Genomic DNA, 13,951 nt, shown 5'->3' on the forward strand with positions numbered 1-13,951 from the left:
TAAATGTAATGTGAGTAACAGCAAGTAAACATTGTTGCTGTGAATTCAGCTGTACATGTGATGGAGACTTTCGTTATCTTGCATATATGGTTATGATTGGCAGCCGCTCTCCTTTGGAGGATTCCAATGCAGACAGTATCATCTACTCATGGATAAATAATAAGCATGTGAAAAGTTTTGATGCCCTGACACGGAAGATATTTTGCCCTCCAGACAAGGTTTTGTTTTTCTTTCCGGTAACCAATTGAATCCCCAACTGGAAATCCGGGGATATTTCTTTCTATATGCAGAGTTTCGGATGAATTGTTGTCATTGGAAGTCCTTGTAATCACCCAGGAGACTTCCAGCGTAAAACTTACACTCTGGATCAGTAAGCAGCTGGTGCTAAAGTGGCATGGCACCTGGCACCCAGTCCCCTGGGAATCCAAATGTCAACTTTATTTAACATCAATATCAGAAAAGTTCTCAAAGTCCATCCTGAGCATCTGTATTCAACACTGACTTAACCTAATTCTACAAAGCATTGGTCTGATCTATTTTGCTCACATACCCGTACCCCATTGTAATATCGGAATAATAACTGTGACTCGGTAGTTTTCATGGTTTCTCAAAGCCTCTAACTGCCAGAGACATGGAAAGATATTAGAATTTGTATCTAAGGTGCATGGTCACACCTATATATAATTTCCAAGTAGGTTTTGTCTGGACAAAAAAAAACCCTCCTAAAATATAGAGGAATTCATCCAATGGGGACACTTGTTCCAATGAGAAATGTTTAAAATTTGTTTTTGTTTTTATCTATGTTAGAGATTTTTTTCACTCCCTGTTGTGTCTCCGGGAAAGGAAAAGGAATGGAAATGTAAAGGGAAATCTTCACACACCAAAAAAAAAAACTGACTGAGGATTTAACTGTTTCTGTATCTACTTTTGCTGTTGAATTGATTATTAGGGATGAGCTCAGATTCAGTCTACAGGGATGCTGTGACAGCTAATCAGCTGCGGGTGGGGCATTCCTTGTCCTGCAGCAGCCTGCGAAGAATGGGCTGGGTTGCTGGTGACATTATTAAACTTTTGTGGCCACGTAAGGCCAATGTCATTGACCAGCTATGGTCATGTCGGATATAAGATCAATGATGTCGCCAGCATCCCAACCCTTTCTTTACTTGCAGACCGGGCCGGATTTCCCACAAGGCCAACCAAGGCCCGGCCTTGGGGCAGCAGGGAGTAGAGGGGCAGCAAAGAGTAGAGGGACAGCAGGGGTGTGGAACTCCTATCTCCCGATGTCCATGACTTGCAGTTCCGGGCGCCGGGCGGGTAGTTTTTTTCTACATTTAGCCCTGCTTTGGGCAAGCAGAGCTAAATGTACAGCGGGGAAGCCGCCGCTTCTTTTGTACAAGTGATCTCGGTGATGTCGACGAGATCACTTGTATGCAGCCTGTAAGTCTGCCATTTTCCATGGGGGTGGGGTTTGGTGGGAAGGGGGGCGCATTGAGGTACCTGGCCTCAGGGCAGCAGAGAGAGTAAATCTGGCCCTGCTTGCAGCTGTAGGGCAGGGAATATCCTAGCTGCAGCTGATTGGACTTGCACTTCCAGGTTCGGGTGAACTCAGGTACGGACCAAACCGGAGCTCATCCCTGTTGATTATATCTGGTAACAGGTCCATGTTTCATAATAATATCCTACTTTTTAATTAGGGTGGAATACATCTTTAAACATTTTCCACATGTTCTCTTTTTAGAATTTGTTTTCTTTTTCTGTAGAAAACGGGCCACACACAGCGCTAGTAAGAGGAAAGGCAGCCAGAAGGAACTTAGGCCTCCAGATCTTTGGATCCACCATGAGGAGATGGAGATGAAGAACATAGAGAAGCCAGCTGGATCGGAAACTCAGGGCCGTGACTCCCCCCGGCCAAGCTGTCAAGACATCACGCCTGTTAGCCACAGCCAATCAGAGTCTCAGCTGGGCAGCAAAAGTTCACATTCCGGTAAGCTGTACTAATAGACCAAACTTATTGGAATTCCTTCAAAATCGATTATCATTTGCAGTAGTAGTCTAAGTATATGGAAGTCAGCATCGGTGTGCAAACTGCAAACTGCCCAGTAGTCTAATTTCCTGCATCTATCATCTTCTCATTACTGAAAGTCTGCATAGAAGATAGAAGAAAAGACTATTTCAGTTCTTCTCGGGGAATTCAGACACTGCAACTTTCCTCAATACAACACTGAGACTGCTCAGGTTGTTATAATGAAGGCTGACCTTCCCATTCAGTTTGAGAAATGTGAAGCCAGCAGCAATTCTTTCAGAGCAGGAGAAGGTAATAATAGGCAAAACATGTTACTTGAAGGGTTTGTAAACCCTAATGGTGAGCTTCTTTTATCTGCCCTCTTTGGGTCTGCAAAATATACAGTTGAAACCATTTTGTTTTATCTGCTCCACAAGTGCAAAAATATAACTCTTTATCCTCCTAAAAAGCCGGTGCTGCCCTGTGCATTCTGTAGTGTTATCTTAAGCAGTGTTATCAGCCCTGCCCAGAGTTTACCTCTGTGGACTACAGAACCCCTACCCCCATGTGGAGATGAGGATAGGGGAGTCCTAACATACTTATGCCCTAGGTGCTTCTCTATAGATATACTGTTGTATGGTGAGTGACAGGAGGAATAAGATGGGACAGATGAGCTCTACAGTGTTCTGCTTCTCTATTTACACTCCAGTCAAAGAGTAGTGGTGGGAATGGGACCTGTAAGTGACAGTGAAACTGCAGAAGAAAAAGAGCAGGTCCCATCCCCTTCCAGTCACAGCTGTATAGATCTCAGGACTGCATGAACAGAAAAAAATAAATCATTTGGCAGGTAAAACAGCTCTCATATATGTATTTCATCTGTGTATTTAGCAGTCTTCCTGGAGTTCAGCTTTCATTTTCATTACATAGGAAACGGGTCTAGGTTATTGCATTATTCTGTGTTGCATGTATCTGAGGGACTAATGATGACCCATGTCTAATATGAATATAACTATACTCTCTTCTCTCTCAGGCTATGATATTTAATTGAAGTAGAATTAAACATTGATATGTGTGAAGTGTATTATTGGTAATTGTGTTTGAGAACTCTACTAAGAAAGAATATTTCCCCCAGGTCCAGATCCAGATGAAGTTGGGAGTAACATTTCCACATTAGAGCGCTCTCTAGCTGCCAGAAGGGCAACAAGGGCCAAGCTCATGATTCCAATGGAGTCACAGGCCAACAATCAACGTAAGTGTCCGTTAAAAAATAAAATAAATTGCAATTCCATTTCTGACCAGCAAGTGGCGACTCAGAAATCCGTGTAATGCAAAACCTTTTAATTAGCACTGATTACATCTAAACAAGCTGCATAATATAACCTCTATCACCTTTCTGAAGAACAACAACCCTTTCTGGGGGGAAAAAACATCACTGAATGTTTATGGAGTGCCCATGCTTCTATCAGACGCTTGGGGAAGAATTCAAGGAAATAAATCTGTGCTTGGGCACGCTTCCTCCATAGCAGATCAAAGCTGAAGAAGGAGAAAAGGCTCGCATAAGGCAACAGGCCCTTCACATGTTTTGCTTTATATAAGCAATAATGTCAGTCTAGATGAGGGGTTGGGCACAAGCACATACTTTTTTAGGATGTCAGGTCTGGAAATCTATATAGCAAAATGTACTCAGGCGGATCCCGGCATAATTGCTACAGCTCGCGGTATACTGACCCTAGGGTGACGGGAGGATGCTAGTTTGTGTCCTCCCGTTACCCTAAGGAGAACTATGGGGAAAAGCCTTAACCCCATAGTTCTCCTTTAATATAAAGCTGCCTCCCCCCTTCTTTTGTGGCTATGAGGGATTCCACTGTTCAGGGAAGGCTTTCTGCAAGATTTTGGAGGGTGTCTGTAGGAATATCTCTCCATTCAGCCAAAACAGCATTTATGAGGTACTGGTGTTGGATGAGAAGACCTGGCACACAATATCTAGAACAATCATGCTAGAAAAGAAAAGGGCCTTCACCAAAGTGTTACTACAGATTTAGAAGCACATGATTGTAAAAGTAAAATATCTCTATATGCTGTAGCATTAACAGTACCCTTCACTGGAAATACCTGAACTCAGTAATTTGGAGGGGCCATAAAGATAGGTGTGATGGTCTGGCATCTTCAAACTGTTGTCCATATAGCCATACATTAAAACAGAGATGTACAAATCCCAGGAGCTCCGTGTGCTCCTTACAAATGACAGCTGCCACCTAACGTTTTAATTTTTCTCTAGTCTAGTCTTGGAGCTCGAAAAGTTTATTTCTTTGTACTTGTTCCGAGTACGTTACTTGATACCGGTGCATTCCTAGTAAAAAGGCCTAGTATGCCCCAAACCAAAGAAACCCCCATCAGTTTAGTACATGTAAAGGGTACCGATTAGGTAGCAAAATACCTGTATGAAAAGCCCCAAGTAGAAGCTACCATTTCTGGATCCTAAACTGCTCTATTTAGTTTGCAGCAGCAAAACAAAACATTTTCACCTTTGCCAGGATTGGTGTCTCTGCCCTGCAGTCTGAGAATTAGAAAAAAGCCATCTTCAAACTGAGGGAACCAACAAGTATTTTGCTGCATGTGAGGCAGTTCAGTCAGGCATTGGATACGATGAAAAGGTCATTTGTGCAAAAGGTAAGGCAGCAGATGTTCTGCAGATATTGGATGGCTACAGGCTGGTACTGGAAGCCAAAATCAATAGGGAGAGCGGAGTTTGTCTTTAATCTACACCGGGGATAAAACACAGGGGATGAATTGTGTGGTCGGTGTATTTCCTCAGCCATGCGAGGCGCCGGTTTCATTAGCCGTCACTGGAAAAATGTAGAGTACATGGCGACTAGCATAAAGGAATTTTTCTTTTGATCTTTAAAAACGCAGGTGGCGATGATAAGAGGGGAGACGACAGCAAAATAGGTCAGACCTCTTTGTCGAAGTGCTTACAAGCTCCCACGCGTCAACCTTTATTTTCCGTCTTTTTTTCTCTCCTTTGTGTAAATCCCCTTTCAAGACTTCCCGGGCAAGCAGAAGGCTGTAATATTTCTTTGTTCAAAACACTAGCATGCATTTCTCTGTGATGTAATGGTGAAAGGGAACTAATGGGGTCAATGTAGGCAGGATATGGATTCCCTCACCTTGCGCTTTTAAGGAAATCAATTCTTTTATGACGAGTTCACGTCAAGGACAGAGGTGGTAGGGCCTTCCGTCTTCCCAGAAAATTAATGGCTGCCGCACCATCTGGGCTAAAGAGATTTTTTGAAATGACCAGAATAGGTTGTGGCAAGTAGGTTTGTAACTGAGCTTAAACAACCAATATGGGCAGGAGGCTAACAAGTCCTAATTTTTTGTGTATGTGTTATTCAGCAAGGATTCCATTAGCATAGAATGTGAAAGTTCTTCCAGGGTTTCTGCAGGTTTCTACTCTCAATCTAAAACCACATTCTCCACCGCAAGAACCAAATTGTATTTGACAGTCTTAAATAATAATCTACTGACTAAAGAGTTTAATTCTCACAGCCTCTCTGTTGGTCAAGCTGGCCGTAGACAACCTAGCTTAGACATTTTCCAACAATGGGGTGGGCCACTCCCTACCAGAAGAAAGATTTTGAAGTGATGTAAAGTCACACCAAGGCACTCCAGGAACAACATTTTTGAGTAGGGCCTACAGACCAGAATGTTACCCTATCTCACCATAAAAGGTCAGGTTCGGTCACGTTCTGCACTGTCTGTAGGTACCTTTGGGCATCCAGACCCATATCACACCAGCCACACCAACATCATATCACACCATTATATCACAACAGCCCCATATCATTTAGACCCATATCAATCCAGCCTCATATCACACCAGCCTCATATCACACCAGCCTCATATCACACCAGACACATATCACACCAACCACATATCATTTTAGACCCATATCACACCAGTCACATATCATTCTAGACCCAAATCACACCAGCCTCATATCATTCTAGACCCAAATCACACCGGCCTCATATCATTCTAGACCCATATCACATCAGCCGCATATCACACCAGCCACATATCACAATAATGAAAATTTCCAAAAAGGGGTAATTTTGGGGACTTCACACTGTCCTGGCATTTTTATTTTAGCAGGAAGTACGGTAAACAGTTTTTTCAACATTTTTGCATTTATAGTAAAAATAGAATAAAAGCCGGGGCTTATTAAATAACACTAAAGGAAAGATGTGTGTGTTTCACATCAAAATAATATAAATCAGAACCCCGGGTTAAAATGTTCTTAACCCTTGAGGTTGGGCTACCTCCGCACTTTAAGGGTTAAGTGCTCATTTTTGTCTAGATTCAAAAATAACAAAGTTATACTGACCCGATCCCCCGAGCTGACTTGCTCTTAGACCGGTCCCTGGAGCTCCTTTTCTCCTCTGCTGCAGCGATGGTGTGTCCCTCAGTGTTCTCACATTCAACACACAGTGTGTTGGTCATGATGACTCACTGGGCCTTAGACCACTGCAATGGAGGGGGAGCAAGGTGGAATAGACCAGTCTAACAGCAAGCTGGCCTGGAGGATCAGGTGAGTATATCTTTGTTATTTTGGAACCTGGGCAAAAATTAGCAATTAAAGTAGTATTAAAGTCTGCGGTCCAGATGGTCGGACGGAGAGCAACGCTGAAGCTGGATGGATGCAGCGGGGCAGCCGGGAGCGAGCACGTTGAACAGACACTGTGGAACTGGAACCTGCGGTGGATCAGAGACCGGCCCCAGCGCTGGATGGACTGTGGAAAGCGAGTATGCAGTGCAGGAGTAGCCCCATGGCAATGGTTAAGAAAATGTTTACCCTGGAGTTCTGCTATAAAATTTATTTGGGTACAGTGTTGGGTGACCGAGTAATTGTCAGTGAAACTATCACAGAGGGCCTGGTAAGGGGTAATACAGGCCGGTACTCGAGCGGTTAACTCTACATTGTCCACCATAAATAAATGTATTTATTATCCATGCAGCTTTTCTATCAGCTGTCTTAACGGCAATAGTCGCATATTGATAGAAAATTGCTTTTATGTTGATGCAGTGATAGCATTAAGTGACTGTAATTCAATTTTTTGTCCCCCTCCGAGTAATCCATTTCACGCAGTGCATGCCGGGATACAGCGTGAACAATGGCGCGCAAAAACATAGCGGTTGTTGAGGCCAAATCTGTTTTGTTTATATCTCTTTCCCCATGTAAAGACATTCATTCACTGAATATAAAATGTGACAGGCAGCAGTAAATTGCCTCCGTGATGGAGAACTGCAGAGTTGTAAAAAGCCAACGTGATTTGTGCAAAGCATTTCTGCTTGCAAACTCTTAACATTAGTGTCACATTGGAATTCAATTGTCAACAAGCTGCAGTTATTTCTTCAGGATTTCAATCAGATCCGATCTCCCAGTAATAACTAAAAAAAAAAAAAGAAAGGAATAAAGGAAATGTTCTGTTGTTTGATTTATTTTCCATACAGAAGACTTTTTGTGCGCTGTTTTATTTGCATTGGCAATGAATTGAATTTGTTACTTAAAGGGAAACTCCTTTTTGAGTCACTGACTAGCAACTGGCATGCAGATGAGGAAACTGAGAGATAGAAGTCATATGAGAGCTGATTCAGCTTCCAAAGGATTTGCATCTCTGTCCATTCTGTAGAAGCTTTGCTGCACATGGTAGAGGAGGAGACCTCTCTGCTGCTTTTCAATAACACTTACAGGTCTTGTTCCTCCCCCAGCCAGGGACTGGACAGTGAAAGGTAAAGCAGCACATTGAGAAGCTCATCTCTCAGAATGTTCCTTATCAGCACATGAACTCATTGGCTGATGTGCTGCTTCTCCCTCCCCCCAGGCTGAGCTACACTGTACAGGGCTGATACCAGGTCACATTCAAGCACCTACAGTGCACTGCTCATATTAAAACAATACATTTAAGGCTGTATTATAAAATACAGATCTGCATTCATTTGTGTCTTTATTTCACCTGCAAAAAGGGCAGGACTGAAGATAGCAGTTTGGTATGACAGCAACGCAGGTAGCGTTTTCAGATGGAGGGGTCCACAGTGGCAGCCCACCACATAACCTAACACTGTATACAGGGGCGTATTTACCGTGAGGCAAACTAGGCGGGGCCAGGGCCGAGGGAGTCACGGCCTGGCCGCCAGAGGCTGCGGGTGACTGGAGGAAGAACCTTTAGCGGCTCCAGGCTGGAGGAAGAAGCGTCATGTCTTAAACAGGAAGGGGTGGGACAAATCTAGATGGGGGTGCCGAGTTTCGTCTTGCCTAGGGCAGCAGGAAACCTAAATACACAGCTGACTGTGTACCTGGGCCAAATAGTGTTGGGTTAGAAGTCTCACAATACATTGAGGTTTTATTCCCTGCAGGTTTTCATCATTCAGCTGACAATGTTGCTTGCTCCTAGTCAAGTTGCCTCTTGAAATGACTGAAGGCCTTCCTTGCCTACTTTTTCGATAGTGCCAAGCACAGAAGATTGTATTTATTATATGTATTTACACAGTGCTTTACATACTGCACATTCACATCAGTCCCTGCCCTCAAGGAGCTTACACTTTTCTCCCTAATGGCTCCGTATGGGGCCACTGAGAGGTTCTAATCTAATGCTTTCCCAATCCTATTCAAGAGTTGTAAAAGGATTGCGAATCTCTCTATCCTGTGTATATATACGATAGATAAATAGATAGATAGATAGATAGATAGATAGATAGATAGATAGATAGATAGATAGATAGATAGAATCATAATAAAAGATGTTTCTTTAAAAACGATACACCATATCGTAACATATGCTGTATACAAGGTACTATAAAAGTCCCATATAGGCTTTTCTTTTATGTGTTGTAACTACAGACTTGCAACTGTTTTAATACATTCTATAGGAATTTTTTTGACGTTTTCTTTTATTTTACAGCTGTCGTCAGTGCTATACCGGTTCCCACGCTAGAAAGTGCCCAATATCCAGGAATCCTTCCGTCACCGACCTGTGTCTATCCGCACCCACAATTCACACTTCGACCCGTACCCTTCCCTACGCTCTCAGTGGATAGGGGGTTCGGACCTAGTCGAGGTAAGACATTTTATACAAAGTCAGGCTTTAGTTTACTGTTGGTCGATATTTTTTTTTTCCCACTTCAGCTATGGTTGTTACTCTTTGAACTGTGTTGCAGTTGGGTGTATGTTTGTATATTCACCTAACAGAATGCAGCTTTTACCAGGTAATAGGGTAAGACACCCCGCCACTCTGTTCTCTTCAAAGCCATGTGTAGTCAGAAGGTGATTTAAAAAAAAATAATTCTATCTTCCTCCTGAGGTATGACACGTTAGACTTAAAAAGCGCGGGACTTCAAAGGCTCGCGGCAAAACGCTGCGCAGCTCCAGAAACAAACAACATCACAAACCGCACAACATTTTTTGCAGGAAACAAACCGCCCTTTAAAAGGCGAGAAAAGGGTCACTTTGATAGAGGTGGTTGTGACCGCACGCACCTTGAACATGGCAGAGCGATAGAAAATGTTGTGTGATGTCTTCAGGAAATGCGATCAGCGGCTTGAAAGTTTTACAAGATGTTTTAAGCTCCTTTTTTGATCATAATTTGTGCACTGTTTTTACATTTTACTTTTTCTAGCTGTTTTTTTCTTTCTGTGAAAAACATATTATAATGAGGAGTCTTTTTATGGCACAATGAACAGTTGCAGGATACTTGAAAGGAGCTTCAATAACCCTCAGGTGTCATTTAAATACCATTTTACCCTTAAAAATCACCATAAACCACTTTAAGTTCTCCATTTCTGTTGACTCCAATGTATTTGGTTCAATTGGCAAAATTTCCCTCATCCCTAGTTGTTAGTCATCAGGATATAGTATAGAGAGTCATTGTGCCCTTTAAAAGAATACAAAGTCTTGAGGCACCCCAGTATATATATATATATAAACATTTTTTTTTTAAAAAGGACATGTGGCCCCTCCAAAATCCATACCAGACCCTTATGCAAGATGGGGGTCTGATATTGATTTTAGTGGGGACTCACACAAATACACAAACAATGGGGTTCCCTCTTCATATAAAAGTCCCTCCTTCAAATCAGGGACCCCCTCCTTTTACAACAGAGTCCTCGCTCTCATACTAGGAGCCCCCCTTCACATTAAGAACCTCTTCACATCAAAATCCCCCGTATCACATCAGAAGCACTCTTCACATTAGGAGCCTCCTCATTACATCAGGTGACCCCCCTTTCACATCAGAACCCCTCTTTAAATTAGAAGCCCCTGTGTTACATCAGGATCCCCCCTTTCACCTTAGAGTCCCCCCTTTGAATTAGAGTCGTGCTTTCATATCAAAATCCCCCCTGTCACATCAGAATTCCCCCCTCACATCAGGAGCCTACCTGTACCATGACACTGTGTGAACATTTAGACGCACATCTGAGAAGGACAAAATTCACCTCAAGTTTCCTTGGCACCCTGGTTGACGAAGGCTGGTGTAGGGGATGGGTAACAAAAAGAATTTAGGTGTCAGACTGCTGATAGTGAGATCTAAAGTTAAAAAAAGTGTCGCTTTTTGTGGCCAGACTATGTACTGAAAAATTTAAGGTTCGTTTCTAAACCTAATGTGCCAGCCAAATAGATCCTCCAATTCAGTTTCCTGGGATTCTTGTGCAAGTTTAAATTTTTTGAAGGTCAAATCCTGCACAGGACCATTTCAGCTCCTCTTGACTTCCATGTGACAGCACTTAAGTCTGACTATTGGATACTCCGCACCATAGGCTGAATTGAAGTTCTGGACGGTGGTCATATGTTCTCCACTTCCCAGATGAAACAGGTTTCTCAGGGAAGGGGCAAAGTGGTCGACAGTCAGAGAGGGAGTAAGGACAAGGAAGCAGCGGGCACCACATGATGCTTACCTTCCTTGTAGAGCACTTGAGCACTGCAGAAATGCATGTCCATCACTCCAATACATGTCCACCATGTCCATCACATAAACTTTCAGTGGTAGTAAAGTGGTAAAATATCCAATGCAATGATCCAAAAGGTGGTTTCAAAGTGTATGGCAATATAAACTCCTCTGCTTGGTGAATATTACATTATTTTTTCTAGATCTTTATACCAGAGTTAAAAAGAAACTTTGGAGGAGCAAAAGGTGGGCGGAAAAAAAGGGACAGTTTCTACAGTTGAGGGACAGTTGGGCCCTTTGTATAATTACAGGTTCCCACTTTTTTACACTCTGTAAGCACAAGTGACTAATATATACCAGTATCAGTCGCGACCAACTGTGCGTAACAGCGCTATATTACCTGCCGTAGCTGCAGATTACACAGGTGTTTATAATTAAATTACTCATAAAATAATTACAAAGACCCTTCGCCACTCAAGTGTGATCTGTGCCAAAAGAAGCTTGTTTCACATCCCTTGGTTTTATTATTAAAATACAATGCATAGAAATTGCTTGTGTGAAACGTGACTGATTGTCACAGGGGGGCAACAAACGTCTTTATTGGTTAAAATGCAGGACGATTATCGGGGATAATTAATTATCTCCGGGGTCCTCAAAGAGAGCCTGGCACCTTTTTAATTGTTCTGCAATCGCTGCCTTGTTACGACTCGAGTATTCCGAGCAACATTTTCACCTTTCACATTTAAAAAGTGCTTTGTCTATCATTTTGCGGCAATTACTTTTATGGGCTTCAATAATTATTAAGCGATCATCGGGGGTAATTTAAGTTAACGAACTTGGGGCAGGGATGCAATGTTCTATTTGGTAATAACCTCCACTGTACGTTATTTTTTTATTGTTAAAAGATGTTAAACATAAATACAGTTGGCTGATGTAAAGCAGATTTCAAAAGGTTTATGGATAATTCAGCCATATTCGGCAAATGCTGACAGGTCGGAAGACGCAAGACGGTTGAAAACTCAGGTGTTCATTAAAGTCCAATTGAATATTCAGTTTAAAGAGAATTAAAGCCAAACCTTTTTTTGGAGTTAGTCCTCTTGTGGGTCAAAGGAGTACATTTACTTATGTGCTCCTGTGACCCAAAGTCAGCATCTAGCGGAATGCTGAAAGCGCAAAGCTGCGCTGTAGTCGGAAAAGATCCCAACAGTATTGTCAGGATCCATCCTGCTCCCTGGTTGACAGCTGGCTCTGCCCACCCCCTCCCCTGTCTGTCCCTCCAGTGTGGGAATCCCTGCAGGAGTGGGGACTGACAGACACAACTTTCTTCAGGGAGAAGACCAGGAGCTGAGCGATCAGCGGTTGTTGAGCGCTCATCTCTGGATCTATAGAGCTAGAAGTGTCGCACTCCGGCTCTAAGTATTGGGAAGAGTACATTTTACTCTCCCAATAATTCTCCTTTAATCATAGTGATTTCAGGTACATCAGACCAATAGAAATGCAAAGTCTTACAGTTTGTTTTCATTAGAAAGCAGCCACAGCCTGAATAGAAAAGCCTGTTCTCTGCAAGCATGCTGTAGAGGAGACCCTTGCTCTTTGGGTGGTAGCAGTGGTCACTCTGCAGAGGTCTGACACGCCCCCTACTGAGTCAGACCTATACCTTTGCTGATTGGAGATCTCTGGCTCAGTCTCCACGTAGGGCCTGTCAGACCAGGGTCTCTCTCTGCACCATACTAGCAGGGGACAGGCTTTTCCACTCCGGCTGGGGATGCATGGTAAAGAAAATGAACTGTATGACATGGTCAGACCTTTTGGTCTGATGCACCTGGAATGTATTTAGCTGATTTTAATTGAAGATTCAGTTGTTTTTAAAGTGTATGTGAAGGAAAATATAAAAAACACATATGCAGTACATATCTCAAATCATGCACATTTCCACATCTGGCCCCTTTAAAGACCCTGCAGGTGCAGAGTAATACCTGTTGATCTGCCAGAAATGCACTCAGCTTCTATGGCGTGTTGTGGGCTGACAACATGCATCATTTTTGTTCACTGAGTGGTGTCAGCCCTGCCAAGTTGCATTTTTGCTAAACTATTCAGACCCACCTACACTCCCATTTCCACAATATCAAGACTAATCATTCTGTAAGTACAACTTGGGGGGCTAATTACTCTCCTTGAGATAACAAAGGAACAGTGCACAGGGCAGCTCTGATTTTCTGACATGATCAACAGGTATTAATTTTGCACTTATCGAACAGATATAACAAAACGCTTTCAATGGTTTATTTAACAGGCCAAAAGGGAGCAAATAGAGAAGTTCATTGTTAGGGTTTACATACTCTCTAAGGTCCTTTTAGAATACTGACATTGCTTAGCTCACACATCTTGTCAGTGGCTCCCAAGAGATACAAGAACTCGTCTGCTGGTTTCACCCTCCAGCACTGTAAAGATAAAATCGCTTCTAACCGTTTATTTATAGCACTCTATGGAAGAAGGTTGTGCAGCTGATTTCTGACTGCAAAATAAATCCCGCTCTGGTTACATCTCGCTATGTGTTCTTCTCCCAGCAGTGAATGAAGCCGCTCAGTCCCAGCAGTCATCTGTCATATCCCACGCACAGCCAGAACATCCGACCAATGAGGATGCTCCCAGCCGGACGATTCCTACCGCCTGCGTTCGGCCGACACACCCGCTGCGCAGCTTTGCCAATCCCTTGTTGCCTCCACCAATGACTGCAATGGAACCTAAAGTCCCTTACACACCGCTGCTATCTCAGACAGGTAACAGTACACAGAACGTGCTATAAAATTGTTTTTTTGGCCTGCAGGCTTCCTTCTCCCAAAAAGACTTACAGCTTTGTTTTAGGGCCACACAGATATCGTATAATGATTTTGAATAGATACAATAGTTCTTGTGAGTGTTTTGCTTGGCCTGAAGATACTTGGCTGGAGTGAGTTGACTTAAATAGCTAAAGGCACAGTTGAAAGTAGAGGGACAAAAAATAAT

At 42.9% G+C, this 13,951-nt stretch overlaps 1 protein-coding gene across 1 annotated transcript in view; it reads left to right on the forward strand.

The window, feature by feature from the left end:
* Positions 1-13,951, forward strand: part of DCC (DCC netrin 1 receptor) — a 410,882-nt gene that overhangs the window by 380,643 nt on the left and 16,288 nt on the right. The window contains exons 24-27 of the mRNA XM_018562973.1: positions 1,761-1,984; positions 3,135-3,251; positions 8,966-9,121; positions 13,513-13,725. Of these exons, the coding sequence (XP_018418475.1) occupies positions 1,761-1,984; positions 3,135-3,251; positions 8,966-9,121; positions 13,513-13,725 (710 nt within the window). The remainder of the gene's footprint in view (positions 1-1,760; positions 1,985-3,134; positions 3,252-8,965; positions 9,122-13,512; positions 13,726-13,951) is intronic.

Source organism: Nanorana parkeri, unplaced genomic scaffold (assembly GCF_000935625.1).
Source record: "Nanorana parkeri isolate BGI_ZX_2015 unplaced genomic scaffold, ASM93562v1 scaffold619, whole genome shotgun sequence".
Taxonomy (NCBI): Eukaryota; Metazoa; Chordata; class Amphibia; order Anura; family Dicroglossidae; genus Nanorana; species Nanorana parkeri.